The sequence below is a fragment of the Papio anubis genome, chromosome 1, assembly GCF_008728515.1.
Source record: "Papio anubis isolate 15944 chromosome 1, Panubis1.0, whole genome shotgun sequence".
NCBI lineage: Eukaryota > Metazoa > Chordata > Mammalia > Primates > Cercopithecidae > Papio > Papio anubis.
Window position 1 is genome coordinate 24,110,485 of NC_044976.1, and position 15,079 is coordinate 24,125,563.

The window sequence follows — 15,079 nt, forward strand, 5'->3', positions numbered from 1 at the left end:
TCAGCATCTACACCCAGGACAGACAGCCAGCGTGAACTTGCATGATCCGCCATCGCACAAGAGGGGAAAGTAATGATTAAAACACAATGTGCCATCCTGGAAAGAGGGCTGGACCTGGGAGTCAGTCTTCAGCATTTGAGATATGGTGGAGATAGGGTGGATGACCTCTGAGGTCTCTTGCCAGGACCAGTTACATAATTTTGCAGAGCCCAGTGCAAAATGAAAACACAAGACCCCCTGTTAGAAAATTAATCATTTCAAGACGGCAACAGCAGAGTACTAAACCAGGTACAGGGTTCTGAGCATGGGGCCCTTTGTGACTGCATGGGCTGGTCACCCATGAAACCAACTCTGTCTCTGGCAGAGGGGATTGCAGGCTTTGGGACCAAGGAACTCCAGCCTGGGAGCCAGGCACAGCCTGAGGCTGTGCTGAAAGCAGAGGAGGAAATGTCACCCAGGAACTGCATGCCACAGACCAGGACAGTGAGGGCTGGAGCACAAAGAGGGAATGGGTTAGTGAGCCTGGAAGGAATGTGGTTCTTCCCACAGTGCCTCTGGGGTCTTGTGCATCAAGTACCCATCTAATGAGCAAACTCACTGAATATACCGTGTGTGTGTGTGTGTGTGTGTGAGAGAGAGAGAGAGAGAGAGGAGAGAGAGGAGAGAGAGAGAGTGAGAGAGAGAGACAGAGACAGAGAGACAGAGACTAAAATAGAAGAAAGCTGCAAAGTGCTGGAGGGCAGGAGTCAGAGGAGAAAGAGGCCCATTCTGCCCATTCTTGCTGGAAAGAGGCTTTGCAGAGGGGCTTGCCTGGGAACCATGAACTGCAAAGGGGGCCAAGGTGAGGATTCTGAAGTTTGCCCTAGGCGTAGGAGCATATTTTAGGGGATGAGCGACACATCCCTCGGCTTCCAGAAGTCGTATGGGGCTAAACGTGGAGAGTAACAAGCAGGGAGACGCGACGAATATCAGGCTCAGGGATCTCCAAACGCAGCCAACTCCTCCCGGGGACACAGACCCCGCGGGGACACAGTCTCGACAGAGGGGGAGTGTGCTCTGCGGGATCTGAGCGAGCCCCCGCCAGCGCCCCGCCCACTCGGGGGCCGCCCTCCTCTTGCCACCCGGCTGCACCCGCCTCCCGACGGTGCGCGGAGGTGCGGCTCGGTGCGCAGCTGCGGAGGATCGCTTCCGGGGGGCGGGTCAGCGGAAGTGAGGGCGGTAGCCCACGGTGGAAGGAGGGGCCGTGAGGTGAGAGAGTGCCGGAGCCCGAGACTGAGGTGAGAAAGGTTCTAGGGCGGCGTGGAGACGGGAGCGCGGCCTTCCAGCCCGTTAGTAGACTGGGTCTAGGTGCCAGGCGCTGTGCGGAGCTCGCGGCTCCTGTTCCCGCGCGAGTTCTCGCGGGAGCCGCTGGTGTCCGTTTCACTTGGCCCGGGGGAAACTGAGTCCCCGAAGGGTAGTTGCTCGTCGGAGTCCCCCAGCAAACAGTGACCAAGCCAGACCTGAGACTTCTAGTTTCGGCTTCGCTGCTTGACGGGCCGGGCTGTCCCGCCGCGCATTCTGAGACCTGGCCGTGGCTCGGAGGCTTCCGCGCACTCTGGTCCAGGCCTGTGGGTCCAAGGGCCGCTGGGCAGGCGGCGAGGACTTGGCCGACCTTGGCCCAGGTCGGGGCGGCTGCCGCGGGGGAGGGGCGGCGCGCCCTGACCGGTCCCCGCAGGGAGAGGGTCCACGCGGGTCTCCGGGCGCTGCTGCGAGCGGCAAAGTTTCACTGAGCGCGGCGACCTCCGTGGGGTCCCCCGGGACCAGGGGTGCTGAGCGGGGCCCTGCGCTGGAGGAGCTCCCGGTCTCCTGAGGGGGACGCCTGTCAATAGACAGCAACGGCAGCCTCAGTGACAAGACCCACCGGTGCTGCCAGAGAACGGGGGAAGATCTTCTAGCCAGTGACACTTGGGGGCGGGGGTGACAGCTGAGTTGGTGTTCTCCTTCATTCGGTTAGTTAGTTCGGCGCGTTGAAGCGCTCACTGTGTCCTAGGCAGACACCGTGCTGTGCGCGGGGATCACAGTTATCTAGTTCCTCTCGCGAGGACTCCGAGAGACAGGCAGGGTGCTGCGGAGCGCACAGGAAAGGACCTGACCCTGTCGCAGGGAAGGAAGGTGATGCTTGAGCTGAGCTCTGAGGAATGAAGAAGAATGAGCTCGGCCAAGGGAGTGCTGGTGTTTGATGCAGGGCTCAGAGGTGGGCCCAGTGTTGGGGATTGAGGGCCGGTGTGACTCGAGGGCAAGGGGGAGAGCAGGAGGGCTGGCTGCGAAATGTGCAGGCCTTGGTACTCAGTGTGGTCTAGAGAGGGCAGAGAAAGATGGGTTTGGGACTGATTGTGGATTTTATCCTGTGTTGACTTTAGTAAGCCAGTTTTAAACGGAAGAGCGATGTGATTAACAGTGTGTTTGGGAAGGATTCCTCTGGCTGTGTGTGAGGGTTAGGCCCAGCTGGGTCTTTGGAGGTAAGGTCGGAGAGAAAGTGGCAGTAAGCACTGTTAGTGCAATTCGTGGCCGACATGGACATTCAGCACAGAGCCTGGCACTCAGAGGGACTCTGATAATAAAGGCTTGAACTGAGCCGAGAAGATGGAGCCCAGGCAGGAGGTGGCAGGACCTGGACCAGGCTTTGGGTGCTTTCCACTGGCATGACCATTGAGTGAGCTTAGACAAGTGCCTTCCCCCCTCCAACTTCCTTTCCCCATGTGTATCGTAAAGTGAGTGACACCTCCTCTCCTATGGGTAGAAGAGGGGACCCTCCATGGGAGGTCTCCAGAAAGAGCTGCTTTGTCAGTCTAGTCTGTCCCCCGTTCAGAGCCTGTCCAGGGCTCCCCAGTGACCTCTCACCCGGACCTCATGACTTGACCCCTACTTTAGTAGCTTTATCATGCTCTGCTCCTCTTTCCACATCCTTCACCCTCCTGTGCTGGACCTGTGCTCTTGCTGTTTTGTCTTCATTTCCTACTCCCTTGAAACTCACTACAGGGCACTAGGGCCAGAGCTCTGACCTCATCTGGCCACCTGCCTAGTGATATTCAGCCTTTGCTAGAAGTACGTATTCATGTCCTATCACTCTGCTGGACAGCGAGTTCCTCGAGAGCATGACTGTGTCTTACTCCCCCCATAGCCCCTACAGTGCCCAGCACAAGGCCTGGCACAAGTGGGTACTGTTGGTGTTTGATGAACAAGTGAATGAACGAGCACACTGCATCTGCTCACCATGCAAGAACTGCTATGAAGAGCAGTCAGATGTCACCTCACCCATCTGTGTCATGTTTTAATAGTTCATTAAGCACTCAACCCCATTTCACTCATTGACCCTTAAGGTAGCCTCCAGTGGCAGCTTTTCCTGTCCCCTTTTTCCAGATGGAAAAACCAATGTTCAGCAAAGTTAAATAACTTGCCTGTAGCTACACAGCCAGGAGGTGGCTGAGCCAGGATAAACTTTTTTGGCTCTTTTCCTCTATAGCTTGGGAGACTGAGATTGGCAAGAGCTGGTGTTTGTTCTCCTATTTTCTCTGATCTCTCCCCTTGCAAGGGCCCAGGAGTGCTTTTACATCTCATCTTCAAGAATGAATCCTGGGCTTGGATAGTACCTATAACTTGGCTCGATGAGCTTTCTAGCTACCAAAGGGTTCTATTTGCATCTTCAGAGAAGTCTTGGTGTTAGTCATGGCTCTGCAGGGCCTGGTTTTGTGGGGCTTGTGTGGTGACCATTGAATCCCCACTGTGGGGGGTTGTTTCACAAGAGGGAAATCTGGTGCTCCTCCAGATGGCCTGATATGAAGGAGTCACGCCTCCCACCTCCTGGAGCTGCCCTGTGGCTGCCTTCTCCTTCAAGTGCAGGAGCTGGTTCACGTGTTGGGAATGGAAGCCAGTGTGGTAAGGGGCATTCCTACGGCAGGGGTACGGTGGGGGAAGGTTGGGTGCTGGGCCTGCTGAGGTACAGTATAAGGTTCTGAGACTCTCCAATTGAGCAGTCCTTTCTCCAGAGGCCTGGAATTGGAGCAAGGCCACCATTTCACTCCCTCCCCCTAAGAAGAACCAACTATGATCCTGGGGCACTTCAGAAGTCAGTGTATGTCTGCCTTTCTGTACAGAGGGCTGGAAGGAAAGCCTGGATAATCTCTACACTTAGCTACTTCCTCTTCCCTTCACCGACCCTCCCAACATTGACTGCCTTAGCAGCAGCAGGTATTCCCTTGGGTGGCTGGCCAGGGTGTCGGCTGGCAACTGGGGAACCTGCCCTCACTATAATTGAGAGTTGACTTGCCCCTAGAGTGTGCCCTGTCCCTAGGTTTGTGGAATTCAGTCTCCCTGCTAGAGAGGAGAGGACAGGGACGGTAGTTGGATTCAGTCTCTGAGGTTGTGACTGTCTCTCTTTCTTTGCTCCAGACCATACCAATCTGGCAAAACAAGCCGCATGGGGCTGCTCGAAGTGTAGTAAGAAGAATTGGGACCAACCTACCCTTGAAGCCGTGTCCCCGGGCGTCCTTCGAGGTGAGTATGTTGGAAGGGCAGGAGGGTAAAGGCTCAGAGTGCTGCTTCTGTGCCCCAAACCCCTTGGTACTGCCCAAGTAGGTTGTTTCCTGGTCACTTTTCATTCTGTTATGAAATATTTGTTAAATGCTTATAATAGATCCTGGTCACTGTGCCTTCCTGAGTGCATACAAACCTGTGACCACAAGGAACCTGATAGGTCTCCACATGGGACAGTGAGTGTTGTGATTTTTGAGTTGAACTCTGCTTTTCACCAGCCCTAAGAATTGGCCATGTCGCCAGTATTTTTATTTATTTTATTAATTTTTTAGATGAGGTCTCCCTATGTTGCCCAGGCTAAGTCTTAAACTCCTGGGCTCAAGCAGTCCTCCTGCCTCAGCTTCCCATGTAGCTGGGATTACAGGCACAAGCCAAGCTCCACTATTTTTTTTTTTTTTTTTTTGAGACGGGGCCCCCCTCTCCCCCCCCCGCTGGGGTGCGGTGGGCCGGTCTCCGCCCACTGCAAGCTCCGCCTCCCAGGTTCACGCCATTCTCCTGCCTCAGCCTCCCGAGTAGCTGGGACTGCAGGCGCCCGCCACCTCGCCTGGCTAGTTTTCTGTATTTTTTAGTAGAGACGGGGTTTCACCGTGTCAGCCAGGATGGTCTCGATCTCCTGACCTCGTGATCCGCCCGTCTCGGCCTCCCAAAGTGCTGGGATTACAGGCTTGAGCCACTGCGCCCGGCCACCAAGCGCCACTATTTTTAGTGTTTCTCTGAGGCCATAATTCCTCAGCCTGCTCTTTTTGGCCAATCTGGGCCTCCTTTACTGGGGTGCTTCGGTCTTACCTCTGTGTCTAGGGATCCTTTAGCACCCACTCTGCAGCAGAGATTCCTGCCTGGCCCAGGTTTCTTGAGACCCCTTCTGTGGTAGAAAGCTAAGTAGCATTTATTAGTCCCAGCTGCCTCCCTCTGGGAACTAATGGTTAAGCACCAGCCCCAAACTATGTGGTTCAGATGTGTGCATTTGGGGAGCTGGGACACAAAATAAATACTTCTGCTTTCTACCCACACAGAGGAGATAGAAATATGTGCATAAAAGGATGTGGCCCAGGTAGAAACAGAAAGGAGGGAGCCAAATCTGTATAAAAGATGCTAAGCAGCAGTCTGTAGGAACTGGATCTGGAATTAGATGAGGTGTCAGGGTTGGTATTAGGTCAGGAATGGCGTTGGAAGTATACGTGTTGCAGGGGTGGGCGGCAGGAAAAGCTGTCTCAATATTCAGATTGCCAGCTATCCAGAATTGCCTAAAGGTCCTGGGCAGGAACTGGTCCTAACTGCCTCAGAAGCATCAGGGAAAAAAAAGGGAGACAGCTAGGGAGTGTGGCTCACTCCATGGAGGCTGCCCCCACACTTGGCTGTACCCTTTGGCCAGATGCTGGCAGAGACGGTCAAGGGCACAGGCTCTCACAGAGCAGGAATATATGTGAGTAGTATTAGTAATACTAGATAACATTTACTGAGCACATACTATGTGTCAGGCACTGTGCTGAGTACTTTGTGTTTACTCATTTAATTGCCAAGAGCAAAGGAGCATTCAGCGCTAATCAGGAAAACAAATGGAGGCTTCCCCGAATGGCCTGTTTTAGCACTAGTTCCTGGGACAGTGGAAGTTCTCTGTGTGACCTTGGAGTATCACTTCACTCCTGGGAGTCCCAGGTTTCCTGTCTGAATGCAGGAGCTATCAATCCTGGATCCATCCACCATACCAAATAATTTGTAGCAGAAACAGCTGAATTTTACTTGTATGTAGATATGCATTTATTACTATTATTAAATTACCTTAAATATTAAGGGACTCTTACCAATTTATTTTGAAAATTTAAGCACATGAAAATATTAAAATTTTGAAGAGTAAAAGGAAAATAAATTACCTATAATTACACAGTAATAATACAGTAACTATTAATGTCTTAGTGTAGTCCTCTCTTTTTCTAGATAGATGTTTTTTAATTTGTTGTAATCATAGTCAACATGATTGAATCCTAATTTTTCACTTGACTCAACATCTCTAGGTTGTTGCTCATTTGGGTTGAGGAGCTATTTTAAGAAATCCTATTATGGTTCCTTTTGTATAATTAATTTCTTTTTATTTAAATCTAAATATATTCAAATTATCAGGTTTGTTTAAAACACCATTGCTGTGATATTGTCAATCTCAATTAGCTATACAGGATTATAAAGAACTAGTCAGGAAAAATTTCCTATTGCTGTAACAGGTTGTTGATGACCTTGTACTTGTATTTTCACCAGAGGACACAGTGGTTTTAGACAGTAGCCATCTCTATTAAAAGGTGACTCAGGCCTGTCCCACTGAAGACACAGAACTGTTTGTAATCACATGGACTCTCATGCATCTGGCCTCTTTTTGTTTTTATTTCGAGACAGTCTGGCTCTGTTGTCCAGGCTAGAGTGCAGTGGCGCAATCTCGGCTCACTGCAACCTCTGCCTCCCAGGTTCAAGCCATCCTCCCACCTCAGCCTCCTGAATAGCTGGGACTACAGGCATATACCACCATACCCAGATAATTTTTGTATTTTTCTTTTTGGTAGAGCAGGGTTTTGCCATGTTGCCCAGACTGATCTCAAACTCTTGGTCTCAAGCATTCTGCCTGCCTCGGCCTCCCAAATGCTGAGATTACAGGTGTGAGCCACCATGCCTGACTATCATCTGGCCTCTATTCAATGTTTTCGACCAGGAACCTTTTTCTGCCCCCTCTAGGAAGCCTTCCTGACTCCCAGTGCCAGATTAGGTACCCCTCCTGTGTATTCTGCAGTTTCTGATTGGCTTATCATGGCGCCTGTAAGTGTTGATGAATTTTGCTTCTCCATAGACCCTGCCCAACATCTCTGACCTGTGTTTGAGAGATGTGCCCCCAGTCCCTACCCTGGCTGACATCGCCTGGATTGCTGCAGATGAAGAGGAGACATACGCCCGGGTCAGGTAGTTGAGGCAGTAGCTGGTCTGCTGAGGAATGGAGAACTTCTCAGAAGAGGTGGCAGGCAGCAAGGAGAGAGGAATGAGAACTGTGGGGGCTCAGAGAGGAGCAGAACCTTACTGTGCTACTCTTATAGGAGTGGGGGAAGGAACTTAGGGAGCACAGTGGCCTGCCATTTCTAACTGACCTACTTGGTTTTCCCTGGTCCAGGAGTGATACACGCCCCCTGAGGCACACCTGGAAACCCAGCCCTCTGATTGTCATGCAGCGCAATGCCTCCGTTCCCAACCTGCGTGGGTCCGAGGAGAGGCTTCTGGCCCTGAAGAAGCCAGCCCTGCCAGCCCTAAGCCGCACCACTGAGCTGCAGGATGAGCTGAGCCACTTGCGCAGCCAGATTGCAAAGATAGTGGCAGCTGATGCAGGTAGGAGCCCCTGTGCCAGGGCAAGAACATAACAGGCTGTTCCTTTCCCCTGGCTCTTGGGCAGGATAGGGGTAAAGAAAATGGTAGTCCTTGGTTTGGAGGTACTTAGGTTCCAGGCCCTGGAGTTGTCTTGAAACCTGGCTAGCCTATAGTGCCTCTTAGATGGTTTCTACCAGCCATTTTGGGCTGAATGGTTTGGTTAGGAACAAAATCTTCACTTAACCTGTGACCCCAGGCAGAGTCCCTCCCTTAGCCCCAAAACTGACACCCTCTTCCAAGTGTCTTTAAGATCACATCTTACATAAGCCCACAGTAGCTTTTTTTTTTTTCTCCCTCAGTCTTGCTCTGTCGCCCAGGCTGGAGTGCAGTGGCACGATCTCGGCTCACTGCAACCTCTGTCTCCCAGGGTGCAAGCGATTCTCCTGCCTCAGCCTCCTGAGTAGCTGGGACTACAGGGATGGGCCACCAGGCCTGGCTTTTTTTTTTTTTTTTGAGGTGGAGTCTCGCTCTGTCGCCCAGGCTGGAGTGCAGTGACACGATCTCGGCTCATGGCAACCTCTGCCCCCCGGGTTCAAGCGATTTTCCTTCCTCAGCCTCCCCAGTATCTGGGACTACAGGCGCCTGCCACCACGCCCGGCTAATTTTTTTGTATTTTTAGTAGAGACGGGGTTTCACCATGTTAGCCAGGATGGTTTCGATCTCCTGACCTCATGATCCGCCCGCCTTGGCCTCCCAAAGTGCTGGGATTAGAGGCATGAGCCACCGCGCCGGCCATAATTTTTATATTTTTAGTAGAGACAGAGTTTCACCATGTTGGCCAGGCTGGTCTTGTATTCCTGACCTCAGATGACCTCAGATGACACCCGCCTCAGTCTCTCAAAGTGCTGGGATTATAGGCGTGAGCCACCAAGCCTGGCCAGCTTTCCTTTTTTTGGAGACAGGATCCTGGGTCTTGATCTATAGCCCAGGCTGGAGTGCAGTGGCACAATCTTGGCTCACTGCAACCTCTGCCTCCCAGGCTCAAGCGATTCTGATGCCTCAGCCTCCTGAATAGCTGGAATTACAGGTGTGCACCACCACGCCTGGCTAATTTTTGTATTTTTAGTAGAGATGGGGTTTTGCCATATTAGTTAGGCTCCTGGCCTCAAGTAATCCACCCAGCTCGGCCTTCTGAAGTGCTAAGATTACGGGCATGAGCCACCATGCCCGCTGGCTTTCCTTTTCTTTTTGTTTTTGAAACAGTCTCACTCTGTCACCCAGGTTGGAGTGCAGTGGCATAGTCTTGGCTCACTGCAACCTCCACCTCCCGGGTTCAAGCAATTCTCGTGCCTCTGCCTCCTGAGTAGCTGGGATTATAGGCGCACACTACCATGCTCAGCTAATTTTTTGTATTTTTAGTAGAGATAGGGTTTCGCCATTGCCCAGGCTGGTCTCAAACTCCTGAGCTCAAGCAATCTGCCTGCCTCAGCCTCCCAAAACGCTAGGATTACAGCCATGAGCCACTGCACCCTGCTTTCCTTTTCAATACAAGTAAACATATCCCCCACCACCGCTGAGACTTACCCTTTTTAAGCACCTATCTTCCCTCGCCTTGTCGTTTCTACCAGGGATCACAAGTGGCTTTACCACTTCAGTTCTCATACTGCTAGTGACATTGTCCCCATGCCCCACCCTTCAAAGTGGGGAGTTGCATGACATTATGTTACGTTTTCTTATCTCAAATTAGTGGACTTTTTTGGTGGAAGGAGAATTTCATAAAGTTGGAGATTTTGGCCTTAAAAATACAGTGGCTGGGCACTGTGGCTCACGCCTGTAATCCCAACACTTTGGAAGGCTGAGGCGGGTGGATCACCTGAGGTCAGGAGTTCGAGACCAGCCTGGCCAACATGGTGAAACCCTGTCTCTACAAAAAATACAAAAATTAGCCAGGCGTGGCAGTGTGTGCCTGTAATCCCAGCTACTTGGGAGGCTGAGGCACAAGATTCACTTGAACCTGGGAGGTGGAGGCAGAGGTAGAGGCAGAGGTGGAGCTTGCAGTGAGCTAAAGTTGCACCACTGCACTCCAGCATGGGCAACAGAGTGAGACTTTGTCTAAAAAAAAAAAAAAAAAAAAGGTCCATTATGCAAACAAGCCTTGTAACCCACCCCTCCAGCTTTCTGTCTACAGTTAAGGCAGAACCACTGGAAATGGATGGGAAGCCTGCCTTGACCAGAGGCATGGACAACCAACAGGTGGATCTCTCCCAAGATGCTCAGGGCTTATCTTCATATTCCTCCCATCCTCATTTTTTCACTCTGCATTGACTCAGAGTCATAGCTCCTAAATTTATCAGTTGGTAGGACACATGAAAATCATGGTATTCTTTGAAATCTTCATGTATTTAATTTCTTCACATGGAAGTTTTATGAAGAATTGCACTGAAACTCCATTTATATTTCTTGGCTACTTTTTTGTCATCCAAGAGACAAACTGAAGTAACACGTTTTTTAGAAACATAGTTTTTAGTGTATTTAGCGTTTTCAAAGTATTTTTAGAAATGTAGAAATTAAGGAAATTCTCTCCACTGAAATTTGGGAAGGTTGGGAGGTCTGTCACCATTCTCGTTTTGCTCAGAACGTGTCTTTTAGTTCACAGATAGCAAGATTCAAAGGAGCATAGTCAAAAGCACTAGCCTAGTTAGAGAAAAGGACAAATTCAGGCCTTAGCTGTCACTGCTGCTTTGGCCTATGACAGGGCTATCACTCCACAGCCTATTGTGGAATGGCAGTTTTAAATGCCAAGGCCTTTATGGGCTGGGTTTTCCTGCCCTCCTGGAACACTGGAAAAGCCCAGTGCTTCTACAGCTTTCTGAGCCCCTGAGTGAGAAGCATAGTGGAATGACCCTCCAGTGGCTACAGATACCATCCTGGCTCTCCCATATTGTCATGGTGTCAGCCCAGGAAATGAATGTTCAGTAGGCAGGGCTGTGGGGAGAAGATATTCCTACTGTGTTCTAGCCCCAATGTCCATCCATGCCTATTGTTTTCTCTTTCAGCTTCGGCTTCATTAACGCCAGATTTCTTATCTCCAGGAAGTTCAAATGTCTCTTCTCCCTTACCTTGTTTTGGATCCTCATTCCACTCTACAACTTCCTTTGTCATTAGTGACATCACCGAGGAGACAGAGGTGGAGGTCCCTGAGCTTCCATCAGTCCCCCTGCTTTGTTCTGCCAGCCCTGAATGTTGCAAACCAGAACACAAAGCTACCTGCAGTTCGTCTGAAGAGGATGACTGCATCTCTTTGTCCAAGGCCAGCAGCTTTGCAGATATGATGGGTATCCTGAAGGACTTTCACCGAATGAAACAGAGCCAAGATCTGTAAGTATCTGATGAGGAGCTCTAGTATCTGTTTACTCTGAGTTGCCCATGGCCAATGATCTAATGCAACATAGTAAGTTCTTAGTAGTACCATATGTTATGTCATTCATAAAGCTTGCTGACTACCTGCTTGCCAGTGCCTGGGGCCCCAATTTGAGGAAAGAGCAACACTTTACATTTATTGGGTTAGGTCACCCCAACCAAATATGAGGCTAGTAGGGACTTTTATAAGGCAGCTCATCTAATCCAACTTCTGTCCTCAGGTGGCTTTATCACTTCAGTTCTCATACTGCTAGTGACAGTGTCTTCATGCCCCACCCTTCAAAGTGAGGGGTTGCATGACATTATGTTTTGTTATGTTTTCTTATCTCAAATTGGTAGGCTTTTTTGGTGGGAGGAGAATTTCATAAAGCTGGAGATTTCTACTTTAAAATACAGTGGTCCATTGTGCAAACCAACCCTGCATATTCAGTGATTTGAAAACAAGGCTTTTGAGACTCGCCAGTAGTTCCGAAACCTAGCTGCCCATCAGAATTGCTCGGATTTGTTAAAAATACACCTTTAACTTAATAAAGTAGAACCCCAAGGAGTGGAGCTCTAGGTTTTTCCGATGGAGTATGAGGGACTTTGGGGAATACCTACCTTGAAAAACTTTATCTGACAAAGAAGCCTCAGGAAGTCACCCCATTGCATAGTGTTTCTCCAGTTGTGGGTTGTGATTTCAACAGCTGCACAGGACTCACCAGAGGAGCTTGGTTTGAATGTAGGTTCCTGGGCATTGGAGAGCCAGACCTTGATGGCCAGCGCCCAGCTTGTGCAGCTCTGTTTGTTAATGCAGATGAAAAACTGTTTTGGGGACAGGGAAGTGAGGTCTCCTGAGTTGATGTTAAGTTCCTGTTAAAGGGAAAGTTACTTGCCCTGGATCCCTTTTTGTGTCCTGGGATCCATTTCCCTCTGAAAAGTAGACCAGGCTAAGTGACTCCCTCATTGCTTCCTGGCAGTTGACCCGTTTAGGGAAGTCACTCTTAACCTTCCTTCACTGGCCCTAGTCAGGTTGGTCATACTCACCCATATCTCTTTGGTCTTCCACGTTCCCAAATTCAGTTGCTGCTGCTTTTGGTCTTCTCTGAGCTGTTTTCTTCTGAACACAATGTTTTTTAGGTTGACTCTCAAACTTTCTCTTAACTTGCCTTTTGGACCAAATTAGATTCAAGACCCTTATTGCCAGCCCCCTCCTCCCACTTGTGTCTTCGGATCAGAAGAAGCTGGGTCAGTGAGTAAGACTGGGAAAGTACCCCAGTCAGCAAAGGTTCAGATATGTCACCAACCAAACGCAGTCCCTCTTGTTGTTGCTTTGAAGGTTGAATAATCAGTCTTGGCTCTTATATTTAGCTTACTCCCCAGTAAAACACCTTCTTGAGGATGAATGTATATAAGTTCACTAGGATTTCAAGCAACTATTTTCCGGGTATCTAGGACCCTCTTATATGATGTATCAGATAATTTGGGCCTACTTCAGTCTGGAGTTGGTTTTGTTCCCATGCGTTTCTTGTGTGAATGTTTTGCTCTAATTCTGGCTCTCGTAAAAAATCATCTACCCTGAAGGGGAGACCGGGAAGTAGGAAATCCCAAGCACACCTTTTCCCCAGAACTATTAAGGGTTAGAATAGCCAAGAGTCATCAGTCATTTCCCCTGCTGACCCTCTGGGGAAATGCTACTAAGAAAACATAGGGCCAGAAGGCAGAAGCAGAAGCTTAGCCACCAGAGGGCAACTCTAACCGATTGATGGTCCTTTACTTTGCCCACGCTTCATAGCTATTTCAGGAAATAGTAAAGCATTCTAGTTAATAGAAGAGATCTGGAACCAGCTAGTTTGGTTTTGAACTCTGGATTCACCGCTTACTTGCTGAGTGACTAGTGACCTTGGGCAACTTGTATAACCTTTCTGTGCTTCAATTTCCTTATCTGTGAAAGGGAATTGTAATAGCACCTACCTAGTAAGATTGTTGTGAGGATTCCATGAGATAATGTATTCAAATATATACAACACTACCCAGGAAAGAGTAAGTACTCAAGCTATTATTGTGTCTCTAGGAACCGGAGTTCATTGAAGGAGGAGGACCCTGCTGTGCTTATCTCTGAGGTCTTACGAAGGAAGTTTGCTCTAAAGGAAGAAGATATCAGTAGAAAAGGAAACTGACAACCCTCAGCTCTGCAAACTCAGTCTCATGCTCCTGGAATACCTTCAATAGCTGCCTTCCTCACCACAGATGTTTCTGCCTCTAAAGGAGAAATCTTCTGCAACAGTCTTGCTAACAAGCTAGAGCTTGGACCGAAAGAGAAGAGCTGGATTATATGTTTCCCAGACTTCAAACCCTGGCAGAAGCTAAGGCTTGTGATTTGACCTGAGACATTTGTTTCAGGTAATCGTATAGAATGAAGTATCTCAGTTTAAAGGGTAAGAGAGAAGTTGTTTCTGGTTTTTCCTTGCCCCTGTGTGAAAACAGGTCCGAAATGACTGACTGACTTCACTGCATTAGACCCTATAACTGGTCTCACAAGACATTTTGTACCCAGCTGTCACTCACTCTCAGCAGCTTCCTTGCAGCAGAGCAGGGCTGAGGGGAAGGGGCTATAAATGTTTGTATACATGTTCACAGGGCATGGAAAATCTTATGCTGCTCCATCATAAACCTACACCAATGCCCAGCAATCACCCTCCTCAATTCCTTGTCTAGATGTAGAGGTCAGGCTGCTGAACCAGCCAACACATGGGCTACTGCTGGGAAGCCTGGGCTGTTTTTTTTCTTAAACACATTTTATATTACTGAACAACCAAATCTACCCTCCACGGCCCTGAGGCCTTATCAGTTCCACTGATTAAAAACTTTCTCTTTCACGGACTTTAAGCCCGGTAGGAAAGAGAAAGGAGGAGGGGGAAAGAGCATACCATCTTTCTTCCAGGCCCTTGACTGCTCCTTTGGGTTGGGCCAAGGTTTGTACCTACCACACCATGCATGACTCAGATGCCCTCAGGTCCCTTTCTCTATGGTATGTATACTGTGTGTGTTTGGGTTGAAGCACTACCTGACATTAAAGGAAGGACTTGGAGAGAGAATGCATTTGCTGTGTCCATCTCTTCAGTTGTGATTACCCAGTGTCCTTCAGGGGATAGGATTATTGTTCATTTTAAAGTGTATGAACTTAAACAGGCTACTGGCTTCTCCTCTTTCCTTATAAGGTCCTGCCCTTCTAGGGGTTTTCTTCCCCCTTTCTGTAGAGATTTTGCCCTATACTCTTTTTCTTTTTTTAGAAACAGTATCTAGCTCCGTAATGCCCAGGCCAGAGTGCAGTGGTGGGATCATTAGCTAACTGCAGCCTCAAAACTCCTGGGCTCAAGCGAGCTTCCCACCTTAATCTCCTGAGTAGCTGGGACTACAGGTATGCACCACCACACCCAGGAAATGTTTTAATTTTTGTGTAGAGATGGGGTCTTGTATGTTGCCCAGGCTGGTCTTGAACTCCTGGTCTCAAGCAAACCTCCCACCTCAGCCTCCCAGAGCATTGAGATTACAGACATGAGCCACCGCACTAAGCCCCATACATTCTTAAAAAAGCAGGTCTTCCAGGAAAATGACCGGAGAGATGACATAGAACACAAAAGTAGAATTTAACATTTAAATTAGGCCAGGCACAGTGGCTCACACCTCTAATCACAGCACTTTGGGAGTTCAAGATCAGCCTGGGCAACAAAGCAAGACCTCATCTCTACAAAATATTTTAAAAATTAGC

General features: G+C 49.3%; 1 protein-coding gene across 6 annotated transcripts; it reads left to right on the forward strand.

Moving 5' to 3' along the window:
• The first annotated feature begins 1,156 nt into the window (after positions 1-1,156).
• Positions 1,157-14,409, forward strand: MTFR1L (mitochondrial fission regulator 1 like). Of its 6 annotated transcripts, none has more exons than XM_009202098.3 (7): positions 1,157-1,277; positions 3,806-3,915; positions 4,429-4,533; positions 7,403-7,512; positions 7,718-7,929; positions 11,001-11,286; positions 13,382-14,409. In XM_009202098.3, the coding sequence occupies exons 2-7, from the start codon at positions 3,901-3,903 to the stop codon at positions 13,485-13,487; spliced, it is 834 nt and encodes a 277-aa protein (XP_009200362.1). In that variant the 5' UTR covers positions 1,157-1,277; positions 3,806-3,900; the 3' UTR covers positions 13,488-14,409. The 6 variants fall into 6 exon arrangements, with proteins under 6 accessions (XP_009200362.1, XP_003891404.1, XP_021793479.1 ...); XM_003891355.4 differs by having other exon boundaries at positions 1,158-1,277; positions 10,965-11,286; XM_021937787.2 differs by having other exon boundaries at positions 1,193-1,277; positions 3,783-3,915; positions 10,965-11,286.
• The last annotated feature ends 670 nt before the right edge of the window (positions 14,410-15,079 follow it).

Bases quoted from the DNA above. Each gene is read 5' to 3' on its own strand.
- MTFR1L (XM_003891355.4), top strand. The intron at 4,534-7,402 runs GTGAGTATGTTG...GCTTCTCCATAG, and splicing joins GTCCCCGGGCGTCCTTCGAG to ACCCTGCCCAACATCTCTGA. The intron at 7,930-10,964 runs GTAGGAGCCCCT...TTTCTCTTTCAG, and splicing joins GATAGTGGCAGCTGATGCAG to CTTCGGCTTCATTAACGCCA.